We start from the raw sequence: 18,306 nt of genomic DNA, 5'->3' as shown, positions 1-18,306 counted from the left end.
CCAAAGTAATTCCAGACAGTATTCCCGCTGCCTCTCTTGCTGGTGAAGGCTCTGAAGCCGCTGAAGTTGCCATATTAACACCCGTGAGCGGAGGGAAGTAGAGCTGACACTTTAGCTTTGGTGAACCGGTAGTGCTTTCTTAATGCAGGCTGTGGAATCATGAAAAACAAGTATAGTAATTTTGAAACATTAAAATTGATACTTATCAATACTTTGATACTTTTGACAGCTGTAGTTAGGTTCATGTACTGTACGCAGTTAACATACATATTCACATACAAAGGCATTACCCTTCAGATACTAAAACAGTGACCGAAAATCACTTTTGCCGTTTCCTTCTGCATGCCCAGATTTGCACATTTTATGATAGTGTGTTGTACATGTAAATTTAACAGGTTTTCCACTAATTTTTTACATATCTGTAAATTTTTCTTTATTTATTTTTTTATTTTCGAAATCAATACCAGAAGTCAAATTTTATTCCATACTAGTGGATTACCCAGTGGCTTCGCTCACTGATTGCAAGGGAAAAAAATAAAATGTAGTCTATAAGTTATTAAACAGTAAAACATTAACATTTAAGAAGTAAGGATACATTGAGCACTACTGGAGTGGTTTTGGGTAAACTACATTTTAAAGGCGCTATAACACAACAGGTAAGTAGTAGATCCCTTGTGAAAGGAGCTACACGACCGCTGTGGTATAGAAATTACATTTTGTATGTGATCATCCAAATTTCTGCCTGACAACTTTGCACTACATGCCTGTGATTTACTTCTTAAAATAATTAGTCACAAAAGCAACCTTGAATGTTGTGGGGTTTTAGTGACCTGAACTTACCTTAAGGGACAGTAATTAGTCATGCAGGGCAATTTACAAACAGAGTCCTGCTTCGATGGCGCCGATTACACTCATTCACAAAGATTTCCACTCTCCCAGGAGCCGACGGGGGACTTGAAGTGTCACAAACAGTGCGAGAAGAGAGGATGCTGCCCGAAACTGTGAAGCTCTCGACTTGGAGGAGCAGGCTGACATTCAGTGCTTCCCAGCGTCCACTTTGTTCTCAACGACCCCTTGCCACTGAAGGCGGTCTCGTCTTCACATTTGTTTACAGCTAGGTGCAGTTAAAAAGTAGAAAGACGCAAAGCTGTTTTCCTCATCTCTTCTATCAAGTACTGCCAACTAAAAAAAAGTTACAATGTGGCAGTTTCCGTGACAGTGCGGACGGCTCAGCACTGTAGTCCAGACAGGAGGGCTGGGAGAGGGCGACGCGGGGCGCACTTCTATGGGATAGGTCGGCGTGTTTGTGTTTACTTCTTTTCAATATCAGTAAAATAACTCTCACACAAATAATAACAATTTGTAAAGACGATATAAAAATGGCGTCCACAAATGAAGTGATTAGTTCCTGTATTATAATATGTTCTGTGGTCATAGGAAATTTCCATATCGTGTGGTCATACGTAATTTCCGTTTCATATGTAATTTCCATATCACGTGGTCATAAGTAATTTCCGTTTCAAACGCGAAAAGAATTTTATATATATAGATACTGGATCAAATAGTCTGTCTCCATCTTCTTTCTTATTTGTGAAGATTTTTTAATTAAGTAAACACCAGTCAATGTATCTATCCATCTGTTTCTGTTTCAGTTTTTCTTTTTTAAATTTTATTAATTTTATTGGAATCATTCATACAAATCGATAAATTTTTACAAAAAATAGGATTGAAAAACCAGTCAACCTCCACCCCTGAGAGAGAGAGCATGATCAACGGGGTAAAACTTAAGGCTTGTAAACATACCTAAATTAATGAGTTTAATAGGCCAGTAGAGATGAATGGAGAAGAAAAAGAAATGCGGCAATAATTGCTTCCTCGGTGCTTTAAGAGCTTATTCTAAAAAATTTTTGATTATATCCTGCCAGTTTTTAAAAAAATTCTGTACAGATCCTCTTACTGAATATTTGATTTTTTCCTATTTCAAATAGTATAAAACATCACTTACCCACTGACTTAAAAAGAGGAGAGTTAGGATTCTCCCAGTTTAGCAAAGTAAGTCTGCGTGCCAAAAGTGTAGTGAATGCAATCACAGCTTATTTGTCCTTCTCCACTTTAAACCCATCTGGAAGAACACCAAACACAGCTGTCAATGGGTTAGGCGGGATTGTGATACCAAGGCTATCTGAAAGGTACTTAAAAATTTTGGTCCAAAATGATGTTAATTTGGCGCAGGCCCAAAACATATGACCCAGTGAGGCTGGGACTTGATTGCCGCGTTCACAGGTTGGATCTTGCCCTGGAAACATTTTGGACAGTTTTAGGCGAGACAGATGTGCTCGATATATAACTTTGAGGTGAATAATTGTCTGCTTTGCGCATATGGATCTCGAGTGAAGTCTCTGCATTGCTACTTTCCACTCCCTTTCTGATATATTGATTAAGAGATCTTTTTCCCATTGTCCTCTTGGATCTTTGAAAGGGAGGGACTGTAAAATAATTTTATATATTGCAGAGATGGTGTCTTAAGTCCTTGAAATTGCGCAGTATTTTTTTCCAGCATGGACGAGGGTGCAAGATGAGGAAAATCGGGCAGGTTCTGTTTATCAAAGTTCCTAATTTGAAGATAGTGAAAGAAATGTGTGGCTGGAAAGTTAAATTTGGAATGTAATTGTTCATAGGATGCAAAGATGTTGTCTATATAAAGATCTCTGAGCATTTTAATTCCAATTTTTTTCCAGGTATTAAAAACTGCATATGTTTGTGAGGGTTGAAAGAGGTGGTTCTCTTGCAGAGGTGCCACACATAAAAGCTTCTTCATCTTAAAATGCTTTCTACATTGGTTCCATATTCTGAGTGAGTGAAGCACAATTGAGTTGTTAGTATATTGCCGATACCTTGTATTTATTGGGGCACAAACCAGGGAATATAAAGAAGTACTGCAGGATTTTACTTCTATTGCGGACCAGGCCTGTGTATGTTCATCTATTTGTGTCCAGGTTTTTATAGCTTGTATGTTTGTTGCCCAGTAATAAAACTGAAAGTTAGGTAGAGCCATGCCACCTTCTTCTGCCTTAGGTCTTTGTAGGGTCGCTCTTTGGATACGTGGATATTTTGAGTTCCAAATAAGTGAGGTTATTGTTGAATCTAATTGCTTAAAAAATGATTTATTGATGTATATTGGAATGTTTTAAAATAAAAAAGAAGCTTAGGAAGAATATTCATGTTAACAAAGTTAATTCTTCCAGTTAGAATGAGATGAAGGGTTGACCATCTATGCAAGTCTTGCTTAATTTTTTCCATACAGACGGCGAAATTTTGTTGATAAAGAGCTTTGTGTTTACTTGTGATGTTTACCCCTGTTTTAGTTTGGGAAAATGGTTCCAAGGTTTTAAGAGAAAATAAGCAGGCAGGAATCAGAGAGGAAAGGTCCAATACTTCAATTGTGTTTACTTGTTCAAATATAATATCAGTTACATACAATATAATAGCAATATACATGCAGATATAGGAATTGTACTATTGACTTACAGTAATATATATATATGACTTATACTATACTTACAGTAATATCAAAAGACCCAGAGCCATCATCCTAGACCAGTAGACTGAGGGAGCCCGCGTGTCAGTCTCGTCAGAGGATCAACTCGTGAGCCTGGTCCAATACCGGGCGGTGTGCACGTTCCCCACGGTTGAGCTTCCAAAGAAACTGAGGGCGGAACCTTCCTTTATATACTAATTGAGTGTCCTTGCCCAAAATGGCTTACGTGTAAGCAGTGTATACAGAAGTGATCAGTTTCTGCACACATCTTCCCACGGGACAACTTATGTGTTATCTCTACTAAGCCTAAAACAACCCTTCTTAGAGACATCAAAACAACTTACAGAAAAACATCTTGCATTAATTAACCTTTCCCTAAAACATTCTGAAACCCTTTATGAGAGAAGTTTTTGCACATTCTTTCGCTATCATCCCAAACATTCCAATCTTTGTAGCTGGTTTTGCACTGAAGCGACCAACCCCCTCTTACTCCTTTATTTCATCCCTTCTCCTGTTACAGAGAAAACCTTTTTATTACAATCGGTCCCTCGCTCAGCGCAAAATCAGCAACCTTGTCTGTCGTGCTCTATTATTAATTCGTTTTAAAACACAAAACACATAGCAATTAAATATAGTCATTAAAGCAATAATAATAATATCTTGCCATATTTGCATATTATTAGTCCTTAAAGCCATTTGCATGTTATTTTTCTGTATCTGTGCTTGTAATATGTTAAAAGTGCATACAGTCCAGTTCATGAAAGTTGAGACATTTAGCCATCGAGTGTCATTGCTAGCCGTGATTATCCAATCTGAAGCGCGTTGCTCCCAGTTTACTGTTTGCTGATGAGAGACCATGGACTGAGGTAACCACCTAGCCATTTGGTCTGCCACTTTGTGAGTATGTCGTCCCACATTCTCAAGCTTGTTTGCAGTTATTTCATTATCTACGGTGTTTAAAGTTCCTAGGGTGGTGCCAACCCCTCCTAAGAAAGTGTCATACCATGCCCGTTTAGCACGCTTACACTGTGGCAACAGTGGAACCGTCACTTGCCATGTAACCTTAGTCCTTTTTGCTGTCGTAGAAACAAGTTTACATGTGTCAATTATTGGTTCTACATGTGACTGTCTCGTTATGGGGGTTCTAGCCCACACGGCTATAGCAAGCATTGGTATAGTCCTGTTAATAATTTCAGTTGCATTGATCCAGCCAATGGGCCCAGTCTTATTAGAGGTGTATTCGCCTGATGTTGCATTGACCTCGCACTGTACCTTGGAGCCGTTCCAGGGCCCCATACACCAAGTTACTTTCGACGTCCAGGTAATATTTAAGTTTTCAGAGCACTCAATCAGATACTTCTGTGGTTTTACCCCCGGCACCTTCAAGTTCGAGGAGTAGATGGTGCACCCGTCACCAGTCGTAATTGTGAGGACATTGCAAGACTGATTCTCCGGACACGTCGTGTTCTCCTGCCGTCTAGGCTTAGTGGAATTGTTCCACTACCATCGGACCTGAGTCGTCTCCGTTGCCTCGCCTCCTAATGTGGTGGCTCCTACTTCATTCAGAACACCCCCAATTCTGTAAAACAAGAACACAGCATGTTGCACCCACTCCTCACTCCCGTCTATAGCAGTGTTTTACAGGAACATTTACCCATGCTTCTTCTCCGTTGTATAGAACAGTTACAATTAAATCCTGTCCCATTGCGATGATTTCTGCCGGGCGGGGTGGTTCATGGGGTTGTTTAACCCACACTTTCGCCCCATTAACCAATTTAGGAGCATCTGTTGATCCAAATCCCCCCACATTCCGGCCAGTCTTAACTACTGGTGCAGTACTTTCCTGCACTTTTCCCATGTGAACTGGTATTATTAACAAGTGCGCTATTCGATCTCCCTTAGTCAATTTGATTGGATCCCCCATTGAGGATTGTAACAGAACTTTGACGGTCCCTTGGTAATCTGCGTCGATTACGCCTGCTAGCACAGTGACTCCCTTTAGCGCCAGACTTGATCTTGGGCATACATGCCTGTAGTGTCCCTTCGGGATTTTCACCCCTTTGTTTTACATGCTGAGCTCCAAAAACTGGATGGTAAGCCACTGCCTTTCATTTACTTATTCCCCAATATGAATGTGCTGCTTGAAACACCAATAAGTTTTTTTTCATTCCAACTAACTGCTAAAATGGCCATTCCATTAATTCAAATGCAGTACTTTCAAAAGCTTTCATATACAAACACGTGCTTTGCTTTCATCTCCTCTATTTCTTTCTTTAATTCACTTAGTTTTCAGTCACATTATTCAACTCATGCCCTGCAGTCTACAATGGCTATACAAATCCACCAGTTTCTCCACATTCAATGTCTAAATCAAATATTATCTTAGCACTGGTTACTTTTACAAAAAGTTATGAATTAACTATTGGTATAACATTTTTAAACCTCAGAATTATACAGAGAATGCAGTGCAGTAGAGAATAAATGGAAGAAAACATTCTTACTCTTTTCCTTTTCTTTCAGTCCTCTCTTTTCACTTGCAATTTGGCATTGGCTGTTTTTATATTGCCACATGCCATTTTTCATACCAATTATTGCATTTAAACAAATGCACACCATATTGTCACTTACACTTTCCTTCATTACTACATACAAGTAACCCTCACATTATAGCAGCTTTACTTGTAAACTGACGTCTCCAATATACATATTGTTTTCTCTGCAGCAATAATCAACACAGGGGCTTTGAAAGGAGTGCTCCCAATAACCAGCTTAAGTTCTACTGCTGTTCCTCAGAGTCAAAAGACCCCGAAATCAAAGCACACACTTTAACACTGAGCGGTCGTTGTTTAATCCGTATGGCATTCTCGATATACATCGCTACGTGTACTACTAGCTGCTCGCGACTTTTTAGCCAGGTATTACTCCTCTCTTTTGCCTCCTCATCTAACTGCTTTATAATAATTATTAACCATACACAATCTGTATGACCAGCAGACAAGTGTAGGTTTTCTGTTTCAGCCGCCTTTGCCTCCACTCTATGCAGAGACACCTTATCTGCGTCTTTGACTAGCGCAGCTGCTGCAGCTGACTCCGCCCTCCTCGAGGAAAGCACAACGGCCTCCGATTCGACTCTCTTTATTGCTACTGCTACAGTTAACGTTGCCGTTAAAGTTTCTGTTGCAACTACTGCTGTCTCCATTTTTAGCGAAGAAAACACAGCTGTAAAAGCTGATTCTACCGTACACCTAAAAAACTTCAGAAATGCTGTTGATGCACGCTGACATTTGCCGGCTGTATGCCAGCATGCGATTACAGCATATTTGCCACCTGTGGACGATCCATCCCTATTATATACTCTTTCACTGGGGTGATTAGTACGGGGTAGGGTCTCACGGGCAACTGACCAATTTGTAACATCACCGTCACCTGAGTGGCAGGGATGTCCGTTCCCCCAATCCCCTGCACTGTCAATCGTTTCCCCTTGAATTTAGATGGATTCTCATATATTAAAGTGGCCTCCGCACCCGTATCGATGAGAGCCTTTACTATTTGTTTGTTTTTAGTTTCCCAATGTATCGTTACCGGTACAAAAGGTCGAATGTCCGCATCATGCCAATTTAGGGCTCTCACCTGTGCTTGGCCCCATCCCTAACAATCTCGTGCTGCGCGTTCTAATTCTTCAATGGGATATAAAGTCCTTCCTTTATTTTTCCCTTTGCCCTTGGCTTTCTTTCCTCCTTTCTTGTGTTTACTCTTACGCCGGTTTTTCTCCCTATCTTTCTCCTCCTCCTCTTCCTCCGAGGAGCTCTCGGAAGATGAAGAGGGGCCAGTTTCATCACGCTTTTTGCTCAATTTCTCCCACTCAGCAAAGGTAAGAACTTCGTCATGCTTTTTACTTAATTTTTCCCATTCTGCAAAGGTAAGGAGCGAATGTACTTCCGCCTTTGCCACTCGCTTCTTTATTCCACCAGACTTATCTATAAGTCCTTTTTTTTTTGCCCTGTCCAGGAGCAGTCCTGTAGGCTGTCCATCTATCTCCTCCTTAGGGACCTTAGCATTAATTAACGCTCCCCATAACTCCTTTCTATTCACTCCTCCTGTCCTATAGGCGCTATCCCTCGATGTAGCCCCAGTGGGTTGTGTTGCAGCTGTCCCTGGCGGGGCTCCTCCCCACTCTCCCAGGTCACCTAAATCCCGTAATTTAGTCACAACCTCCCCCACTCCTGCACCTACCTCATTCAGTAAAAGAGTCATTATTATTCCTTTCAAACTAGCAGGGGCTGTTCTTATCAGGACGGTCCTGGCCATAGATGTAAATGGGAACAAATCTAACTGGTCCGCCTGGCCCGCTACCACGGCGTCCCTCATTGCCAATTCTCTAACCACTCGAATCGCCTGCTGCAAAGTCGTCCATGATTTTACTTCAGGCCAATTCTGTGGGTGCGGATATATTTCAAATGCTGCGTTCGCCGCCAGCGCCAACAACGTACTATCCCCTTCTAACTTGGTCAGTTCTTGTCTCATTGCTTGTTTAAAACGGGGATCGATGGCATAATCTGTAAATTCGTTACCATCCCCCCCATCCAGTGACACATGCCCGGCTCCTGCATCATGCAAGCGTACAAGCCATGTGTCTACTGGCTCATTTCGCCCTTGTGCATAACGTGATCTAAATCCTTCTCTTTCTTGTGCAGTGTAATCTTCATAAACATGTCCCCTCCTAACATTACCCTGTGCATCAGTAAAAAGTCTGCGACGTGTCACGGGTTTAGCCTGTAAAGGCAGAGGATCAATTACCGACCCTGCATCGGGTCCGTCATCATCCTCATAATCATCATCCCAAATTTTACCGTCCCATTTTTCAGGATCCCACTCATGGACGTTAACTGCAGCTACAAACGCTTTGATCTTCGCAACATCCGGTCTACGCTTCTTTTTCGCATTCACCTTGGCTATGCAAAAGGCTGCCTTTTCCGCCATCCCCTCGGCTCTCTGTACCCGCGGCAATAATACAGCTACCTGGGATTCGGCCATTGAGGCCCGCCCTAACGCATCCGCCAAGTCCATTTGCATTTTCTTAATCTCCCTTTCTTTTTCGTCTACCAGACTATCCAGACTTCTAACCGCAGTTAGCAAAACCCACCCCCGCGTCTGCAAGCCCGTTATGGGTTCCTTTACAGACACCTGACATTTCTTAAACATCTCTGATTTCCTTTGCCTCACTTAGTAATTCAATATTTTACCAAATTCCCCAAAATCCTGCCGACTACGCCAAAATGTTTTAGTTTGGGAAAATGGTTCCAAGGTTTTAAGAGAAAATAAGCAGGCAGGAATCAGAGAGGAAAGGTCCAATACTTCAATTGTGTTTACTTGTTCAAATATAATATCAGTTACATACAATATAATAGCAATATACATGCAGATATAGGAATTGTACTATTGACTTACAGTAATATATATATATGACTTATACTATACTTACAGTAATATCAAAAGACCCAGAGCCATCATCCTAGACCAGTAGACTGAGGGAGCCCGCGTGTCAGTCTCGTCAGAGGATCAACTCGTGAGCCTGGTCCAATACCGGGCGGTGTGCACGTTCCCCACGGTTGAGCTTCCAAAGAAACTGAGGGCGGAACCTTCCTTTATATACTAATTGAGTGTCCTTGCCCAAAATGGCTTACGTGTAAGCAGTGTATACAGAAGTGATCAGTTTCTGCACACATCTTCCCACGGGACAACTTATGTGTTATCTCTACTAAGCCTAAAACAACCCTTCTTAGAGACATCAAAACAACTTACAGAAAAACATCTTGCATTAATTAACCTTTCCCTAAAACATTCTGAAACCCTTTATGAGAGAAGTTTTTGCACATTCTTTCGCTATCATCCCAAACATTCCAATCTTTGTAGCTGGTTTTGCACTGAAGCGACCAACCCCCTCTTACTCCTTTATTTCATCCCTTCTCCTGTTACAGAGAAAACCTTTTTATTACAACCCCAAGGTATTTAAACTGATCTACAATGATAAAAGGTAGAGTGTCTAATCTAATATTATATGCTTGAGAATTCACTGGAAAGAGTACATTTTTATTCAGATTAATTCTGAGACCAGAGATCTTTTGAAATTCTGTAAGTGCTGTTAGGACTGCAGGCACAGAATTTTGTGGGTCTGATATATACAGTACCATACCATCTGCATACAGAGAAATTTTCTGTTTTTAGTCCTTCTCCGATAATCCTATTTATCTGATCAGCATTTCGACAGTGAACCGCCAGTGGTTCAATGGCGATTGCAAATAACAGTGGTGACAAGGGGCCTCCTTGTCTGGTACCACGTTTTAGTTTAAAGTAGTATGAACAAATGTTTTTAATACAAACTGAAGCTTCTGGATTGGTATACAGTAGTTTGATCCATGCACAAATGTTCGGGCCAAACTCAAATTTCTCTAATGTAGTGAAAAGGTATTTCCATTCAATCATGTCAAATGCTTTTTCTGCATCCAGTGATGATAGTATTTCTAGGGTGTTTGACTTTGTTGGTGAGTATATTACATTAAACAGGCGTCGAAGATTGGAGGATAAGTTTCGACCCTTGATAAATCCAGTTTGATCTTGTGATACTACCGAAGGCAGCACTTTCTCCATCCTTCTAGTTATGATTTTTGAGAGTATCTTAACATCATTATTCAGAAGTGAAATTGGTCTGTATGATGCACATTGTAATAAGTCCTTATTTTGTTTAGGAAAAACAGTGATTAATGCTTGGTGAAAAGTTTGAGGTAGAATTTGATTGTCTCTAGCTTCTGTAAATGTTGCTAATAGGAGGGGAGCTAGCTGAGTGGAGAATTTCTTATAAAATTGTGCAGTGTAGCCATCAGGGCCTGCTGTTTTCCCGCCTTGAAATGACTTTATAGCATCTAGTAATTCTGATAGCGCCAGAGGTTTATCCAATTCCTCCGCACTAAAAGTATCTATTTGTGGTACCTCTAATGTATCCAGAAATGCATTAGATTGTGTGTTTGTCTTCTTTAAACTCAGTAGAATTTAAGGATTTATAGTAGTCTCTAAATGTGTGCATTATATTTTTATGGTCAATGATTTCGTCTTGGTGATTACTGGGATTGCATGTCTGGATTTATAAATTAGTTGTTCAGTTTCATTAGTTGTCGAGAGGTTGAGTTCTGAATGCAGAGCCTGCCTTTTCCTATGCAGAGCCTAGATTGGAAGCCTGGCATGTTCTTCATCTATTCTAGTAATTTCGCTTTTTAGTTCTGATACTTTCTTGGTTTCTAATTTATTCCTGTGGGAAAGATATGAAATAATATGTCCTCTTAAGAAGGCCTTTAGAGTTTCCCAGAGTATTCCTGCAGAAACCTCTGAGAATGTATTTGTCTCTAGGAAGAAACTGATTTGTTTGGATATAAATTCTGTACAGTTCTCGTCTGCCAATAGAAGCGGGTTAAGACACCATCTACGAGGTGACTGTGTGGGGCATAGTGACTTTAGCTCCAAGATCAGAGGTGCATGGTCGGAAACAACAATAGCATCGTACATGCAAGATTTAATTGTAGGCAAGAAATTTTGGTTTAGAAACCTCCAGGGGTCTGATAAGTTGTGGTCAGTTACAAACTGTGTAATTATCTTTGCAGTGTTAGATGTCATCCCCCTGTTTCAGTTTTGTTAACATGTTTATTGCAGTATAGAGTTATGGTTCGCCAGAGCCATTTTGGGAAACATAATATGTAAGGCAGAAAACCAACTCAGGGTGGTAATTCTGTCCATCACATTTCATATTTCCTATGTATCTTTGAAATATGGGGAAATACTGGAGTAACTGGAGGAAATACAGTACATGTTGACAAAGGTAGTAATATTTCCAAGGTATACATGCTCCCTAAAAAATAATGTAGGTTTTTTAGCACACAGTATAATGCTAACCCAAAAACAGACCTATACTTAGCATTGCACTTAGATTGACTTGTAATGCTAATTTAAATTCTTAGAACAAAAAATTTTATGAATGCATAGGAAGGCATCATTTCAACAAGAGCTACGTCTTGGCTGTGCCTTGAGTCTTGGCTGTGTGGCAAGCGGCTGGGGGTGATACCCAGCCAGAATGCCCAGAAGGACCGGAGGAGGGCTTACGCCTTCTCCAGACCACGAGGGGGCAACCACCATGGGACTTGTGCTTGGAAGCTCAATCCTATAGGGGCCCATGGTTACCTGGGGGTGAAGAAGACAATGGACACCCGGAGTGCTTCCGGGTGCGCAGCCGGTACTTCCATCACACTGGGGAGTGCCAGCGAAAGCTAATCGGGAGGCACCTCGAGCACATCTGGGTGTGTATAAAAGGGGCCGCCTCCCTCCATTCGATGGCTGGAGTCGGGTGGAAGTGGACGGAGCTCTGAGGAGAAGAGTGGAGGCGGTTAGAAGACAGAGAAAAGCATTGTGAAGAGGCCTAGACTTTGGGGGTGATTGGTGCTGCGGCACTGGGTTTGTGTGTGCTTCATTGTTGTAAATAAACGTGTGTTAGGTGATAAAACCATGTCTACCTGTCTGTGTCCGGGCTGTACTCCACAGCTGAATTGTTTTATGTTTTCTAGCAAGGTATTACTAACGAATACAATTAACATTACATATGGCTGCATAACCATTTAGAGCATTGGAAGTACAACCTATATTAAGTTTTTTTTTAATCCTATTTAGTTGAATTTGATTTATCTGGTTTGAGAATATGAGATTTCTCTCAATTAGAAGAGATAATCTGCTTTATGTTACATTCTTGATTAATTTGTAATGTGGTACGTATTATTTGAATTAAAAATTATAATTATTTAGTTGAAATAAGGTAATGGTAGTTGTTTTATCTAATCTATGAATTTAAATGGAAAAGATCAAACTTTATTAATTCCATGGGCACATTCAAATGCATTCAAGTTGCAGTATTCTAGACTAAAATGTATTTCTGTTGCCAAGCCACAAAAAAAATTCAAGGTAGTAACTGTAAAATCTAAAGTTGTTTCAAGAAGATGTAGAGAGAAAAAAAAATTAAATAATTAGGATGGGTTGTTACTATTTTTTGGTGGAATTAAGAATATCCATTTTATGTATGCATACTTAATTGATAATTTTTATATATAAAATGTATAGATGCTGTATATATACAGTAGATAAACTGACTTTTGTATTGTAAGAAAATTAATCTTTAAGACTGTAACATCTGAAGTGTTTTTGTTTCATCAAAATAATGAAAAAGAAAACATATTTACTCTATATTTTCAACAACAAAACATTTTATGAAGATAGTTTTGATGGCCTTATATTGGCATTGTAAATTCTTTTATATTTTATATGACATATTTGGAAGATGATTAATCAAAGTAACATTTTTACAGAGAACATAGGTTGCTTGAACTGATGTACTTGATATAGCTATCTTGTTTTAACGGTATGTAAATTCAAATATGCATTTGTAATTTACAATATTTGTGACTCTTTCAGGTTATTTCTGCATGTCTAAATTGGTCCCAGTTGGCCAGTATGCTGCAACACTTATCATAATTCTGTTTGGAGTAGCTTGCCTAAGGGGTGAGTATTGACCAGTACAAGAAATAGCCAACATGGGGTGACAGCAAAAAATAGTGGCCAAATATTTAACCTCTTAACAACGGAACCAATTTTTGCAATAACAGTATCTGTGTACTTGCAGGCTATCTATTGTAGCTGATATTACACAATTTCAGTAAAGGTATCTGAGTGTGCAACACTGCACTATTGTGTTAGTGGCATATTCATTTTGTTATTATCAGCACTTCATGTATATAGATATAGTTTGTGCAGTATTGTATTTCAAAGTGTTCCCCTTGAAAATCCATATAAATAAAAGCTGTTTTGTTTTTCTGAATTGATTTTCACAAAATTTGTGTGCTGCTGCTGATCCAACTTAAGGTATAGACTATATGACTTATCAATACAAGGGTTTGTAATGCAGGAGTGCAACCTAAAAATCAGTGCCAATGCTAGATCTGTAATTCCCATCATGCAATAAAAGTGTGCTGGGACTGATGGGAGGAAAGTTTTTATATTGCCCAAAGGCAAAGTGGGATCTTACCTAAGACCACATGTTCAGTGTTTTATTCTCAACTAATTTGGATAATAATTTTATTGTCTTGCTTCTTTACTGCTTAAAGTATGCCATTTGGCTCGACATTGGTTGTGTTTAGCCATGTTGATTTTGCAGAAGACAGGTTTTGGTATTTTATCTAGACCCTTATCCATGCTGCCTATAGAAATGTATGAGGAAAGGGACAGGCACCTTTCTGACATATTTAACAGTACTTTTGGTCTTATCTATGGCACAGAAGTTATATATCCACTTTGATATCTACCATGAATGGACAAGAGTATATAGCACATCAGTTTTCGTTTGCTACAGATTACAGGAGACCATTCAGTCCTTCAAGCTCATTTAATTAGCTAATGGCTAATACTAATTCTGTATAGTATCTAATCCTTATACTTTTAAAAGTTGTCTAGGTTTCATCTTCCACTAGAGTACATGATTGTTTATTTCAGATTCCCACAACCATATTTATCCCTTTATTTCCAATGGAGTCTGAATACATAATTCAGTGCTTAACTAAAATAATTTTAATTTTGTTTTAATTTTAATTATGGTTCTGTTTTATCAGAGAATATGAATTTTGTGGTGATGACCTGTATTTTAGACTGTCAGAAAAAGAAGCAGTGACTGTGTTCAGTCAGACTTCTTTGATTTTTGAAATTGATTAGATCATTGCTTTTTTTCTAATGAATGGTTGATGTACTTGTAAGGTAATTAGTCTGAGTAAACATCTCTTACCAAGTAGTCTTCTAAGAACTAGAGAAGCAAGTAGGGAAAGTAGAAAGATCCTGTAATAGAATGTGATACTTAAGGCCTGTGAACCTCCAGAGAAATGATGTCAGTGAAAGTATTATTTAATGTAGAAGAAAATACTGAACAGGCTAGCCGTGTGCACGTTTATTTACTTGGTAATAATAAAGGTAGCTAGAATTCATGAAGTTTGTTTTTACTTTTTAGGAATTGGACGTTGGACCAATCCAGAGTATGTTCAATTCATTACAATCTTGGAAGAAACGAAAAAGAGTCAAACCCCTGAAAACAAGGTAACCTGAAGGACACTAAAAAAATGAAATAGAAAAGAATAAGGCTAATAGAATACTTTGGCTTTGTATTTTATTTGCAATTTGTGTATCAGTACATCCTTCCATTCACTGAGGAGTAGTGATTTCTGCATTATGAACATGATAGACCCTTTTCGTAATGCTTACATCAGACCACATGTCTAATACGGTTTGCTTTATTTGTCCTTCATAAGTTACAGTAAGACTAACTGAAAACACACAAATAGTATATTGTCAATCACTTCAAATAATCAGCACTCCTAATTAATAGAACATGAAGCAATCATTTAATTACTTTCTTATTAGAACAGTCCCTGAAAAAATTATTAGAAAACTTTGTACTAAAACCTTAACTCAATAGAGCATAATTGTGTAACATCATAATGTGATACTGCACAGTATAGAAGCCTTGTCTACATGTATATTTTCACATCTTCATTCAAGCTTGTCTCTTAGATATGTAAAACTGGTACAGTGCAGAATATTACATTGTTTTCAATCCAAATGTACCACCAACTGCAAATTAATTTTAATGTGATACTTTTTAACTTTTGACGTTATACAGTGCAGATGATGAGTTTGTGTGTGTGTTATATATGTATGTATGTATGTATGTATTTTTCATTTTTATTGCTATTACTGTAAACCCCTAGTTTCAAATCTGAGTTTGTGCACACAATACATTAGAAATTGTACACAAAGTTCAGTTACAAAATTGTGTCAAACATGAATGGGACAAGAATAGTGTTGCACTGTGGTATTATATCATCTACTTATTAAAATTATTGATCTCCAGCCATTTTTATTTGTTTTTATTTTCGATATACAGTAATCCCTCCTCCATCGCGGGGGTTGTGTTCCAGAGCCACCCGGAAATAAGAAAATCCGCGAAGTAGAAACCATATGTTTATATGGTTATTTTTATATTGTCATGCTTGGGTCACAGATTTGCGCAGAAACACAGGAGGTTGTAGAGAGACAGGAATGTTATTCAAACACTGCAAACAAACATTTGTCTCTTTTTCAAAAGTTTAAACTGTGCTCCATGACAAGACAGAGATGGCAGTTCCATCTCACAATTAAAAGAATGCAAACATATCTTCCTCTTCAAAGGAGTGCGTGTCAGGAGCAGATCATGTCAGAGAGATAAGAGAAAAGCAAACAAATCAATAGGGCTGTTTGGCTTTTAAGTATGCGAAGCACCGCCACAAAGCTGTTGAAGGCGGCAGCTCACACCCCCTCCGTCAGGAGCAGAGAAAGAGAGAGAGACAGAGAAAAACAAACAATCAAAAATCAATACGTGCCCTTCGAGCTTTTAAGTATGCGAAGCACCGTGCAGCATGTCGCTTCACGAAGCAGCTGCACAGAAGGTAGCAACGTGAAGATAATCTTTCAGCATTTTTAGACGAGCCCTATCGTCTAGGTGTGTGAACAGCCCCCCTGCTTACACCCCCTCCGTCAGGATCAGAGAATGTCAGTGCAAGAGAGAGAGAGAGAAAAGTAAGTTTGGTAGCTTCTCAGCCATCTGCCAATAGCGTCCCTTGTATGAAATCAACTGGGCAAACCAACTGAGGAAGCATGTACCAGAAATTAAAAGACCCATTGTCCGCAGAAATCCGCAAACCAGCAAAAAATCCGCGATATATATTTAAATATGCTTACATATAAAATCCGCGATGGAGTGAAGCCGCAAAAGGCGAAGCGCGATATAGCGAGGGATTACTGTATCAAAGATAAATGGATTCCAATTATGTATGATGCATGACTGTGCAAAGCAGATTTTGTAAAAATGGGAGAAAATGTATTAACATTTTAATTTCCTTTTACCATTGTTACAAGCTAACTCATTTATCTTATTAAGTAGCATTCTCTCAGTAATTGTTATTTAATGTTCTTCTTTTGTAATCAGCTTATGTTAAAAAGAAATTAGTGTCAAATGTATTTTTAGAAGTAGCTTGGAAATAGATTTATTGGCAAGCTTTCTGTTCCATGTTAATCAGCATTTACTTCTTTTTTAAAAGTCGATGGTTAGGTGTGTATATGAAATATAAAGTGTTTTTACTGTACTTGATGTTGTAGATTTTTGTCAAACAAGTACTGGTTTGTGATTATTTATTTATTTTTTTATAATTTTTAGTGTCTCTGGCAAATGGCTTGGCACAGACACATAAGTTTGAGTTCAATTTCTTAAAATGAAAAATGTCAACGTGTAAAGCATATGTTTTGGTTTAATAATTATACATAACTTTTTCAAACAAAAAATATCCAGAATGTGTTGTATATGCTGCATAATAATGTATTTACTGCATTCATTTTTATGGTCTTTTTTTCTTTTGGAATTTTAGAAAAGGCTGGCTTGTTACAACTTTGACTTTCATCACTGGCCAGTAGATTTTAGCTGGGAAAAAGTCAGTAGCAGGTAAAATGCACAACACATTTTGTCATTTTTATAATAATCAAATATATTTGCATTGCAATTATGTTAACTGTTATTGCTAATTATGACAATTATATGTAAAGTACATAGGCAAAATGTAGTACAGTAGTTTCATATTAAATTTGTAACTGTTCTCCTCTTCTCTTGGCTCAGTCATAGTGTTTATCTAGGTAATGTTCCAAAGGAGTGTTACAGTATGTACATAATAGTAAGGTGAAAACCTTTTTTAAGGTATTAGAGCTCTTGAAAATTCTGGATCCATTGATAGACTTTTCTGTCATTTCAAGTTAACATTAACAAAAACATTAGGTTTTTGCAAATTTATTAAAAATAAAAAAACTGAGAAATCCCATGTACATAAGTATTCACAGCCTTTGCTCAATACTTTGTCGATACACCTTTGGCAGCAATTACAGCCTCAAGTCTTTTTGAATATGATGCCACAAGCTTGGCACACCTATCCTTGGCCAGTTTCGCCCATTTCTCTTTGCAGCACCTCTCAAGCTCCATCAGGTTGGATGGGAAGCGTTGGTGCACAGCCATTTTAAGATCTCTCCAGAGATGTTCAATCGGATTCAAGTCTGGGCTCTGGCTGGGCCACTCAAGGACATTCACAGAGTTGTCCTGAAGCCACTCCTTTGATATCTTGGCTGTGTGCTTAGGGTCATTGTCCTGCTGAAAGATGAACCGTCGCCCCAGTCTGAGGTTAAGAGCGCTCTGGAGCAGGTTTTCATCCAGGATGTCTCTGTACATTGCTGTAGTCATCTTTCCCTTTACCCTGACTAGTCTCCCAGTCCCTGCCGCTGAAAAACATCCCACAACATGATGCTGCCACCACCATGCTTCACTGTAGGGATGGTATTGGCCTGGTGATGAGTGGTGCAATCTTTGTCTCATCAGACCAGAGAATTTTCTTTCTCATATTCTGAGAGTCCTTCAGGTGCCTTTTAGCAAACTCCAGGCAGGCTGCCATGTGCCTTTTACTAAGGAGTGGCTTCCGTCTGGCCACTCTACCATACAGGCCTGATTAGTGGATTGCTGCAGAGATGGTTGTCCTTCTGGAAGGTTCTCCTCTCTCCACAGAGGACCTCTGGAGCTCTGACAGAATGACCATCAGGTTCTTGGTCACCTCCCTGACTAAGGC

The 18,306-nt window shown here is 39.0% G+C and overlaps 1 protein-coding gene across 1 annotated transcript in view; it reads left to right on the top strand.

Moving 5' to 3' along the window:
* The window catches only part of abhd16a (abhydrolase domain containing 16A, phospholipase), a 53,949-nt gene that overhangs the window by 15,623 nt on the left and 20,020 nt on the right, over positions 1 to 18,306 (top strand). The window contains exons 4-6 of the mRNA XM_051934692.1: positions 13,043 to 13,129; positions 14,622 to 14,707; positions 17,071 to 17,144. Of these exons, the coding sequence (XP_051790652.1) occupies positions 13,043 to 13,129; positions 14,622 to 14,707; positions 17,071 to 17,144 (247 nt within the window). The remainder of the gene's footprint in view (positions 1 to 13,042; positions 13,130 to 14,621; positions 14,708 to 17,070; positions 17,145 to 18,306) is intronic.

The sequence above is a fragment of the Erpetoichthys calabaricus genome, chromosome 1 (assembly GCF_900747795.2).
Source record: "Erpetoichthys calabaricus chromosome 1, fErpCal1.3, whole genome shotgun sequence".
Taxonomy (NCBI): domain Eukaryota; kingdom Metazoa; phylum Chordata; class Cladistia; order Polypteriformes; family Polypteridae; genus Erpetoichthys; species Erpetoichthys calabaricus.
The sequence above is the reverse complement of the archived record's forward strand: the minus strand, read 5'-3'. Positions and strand labels throughout refer to the sequence as shown.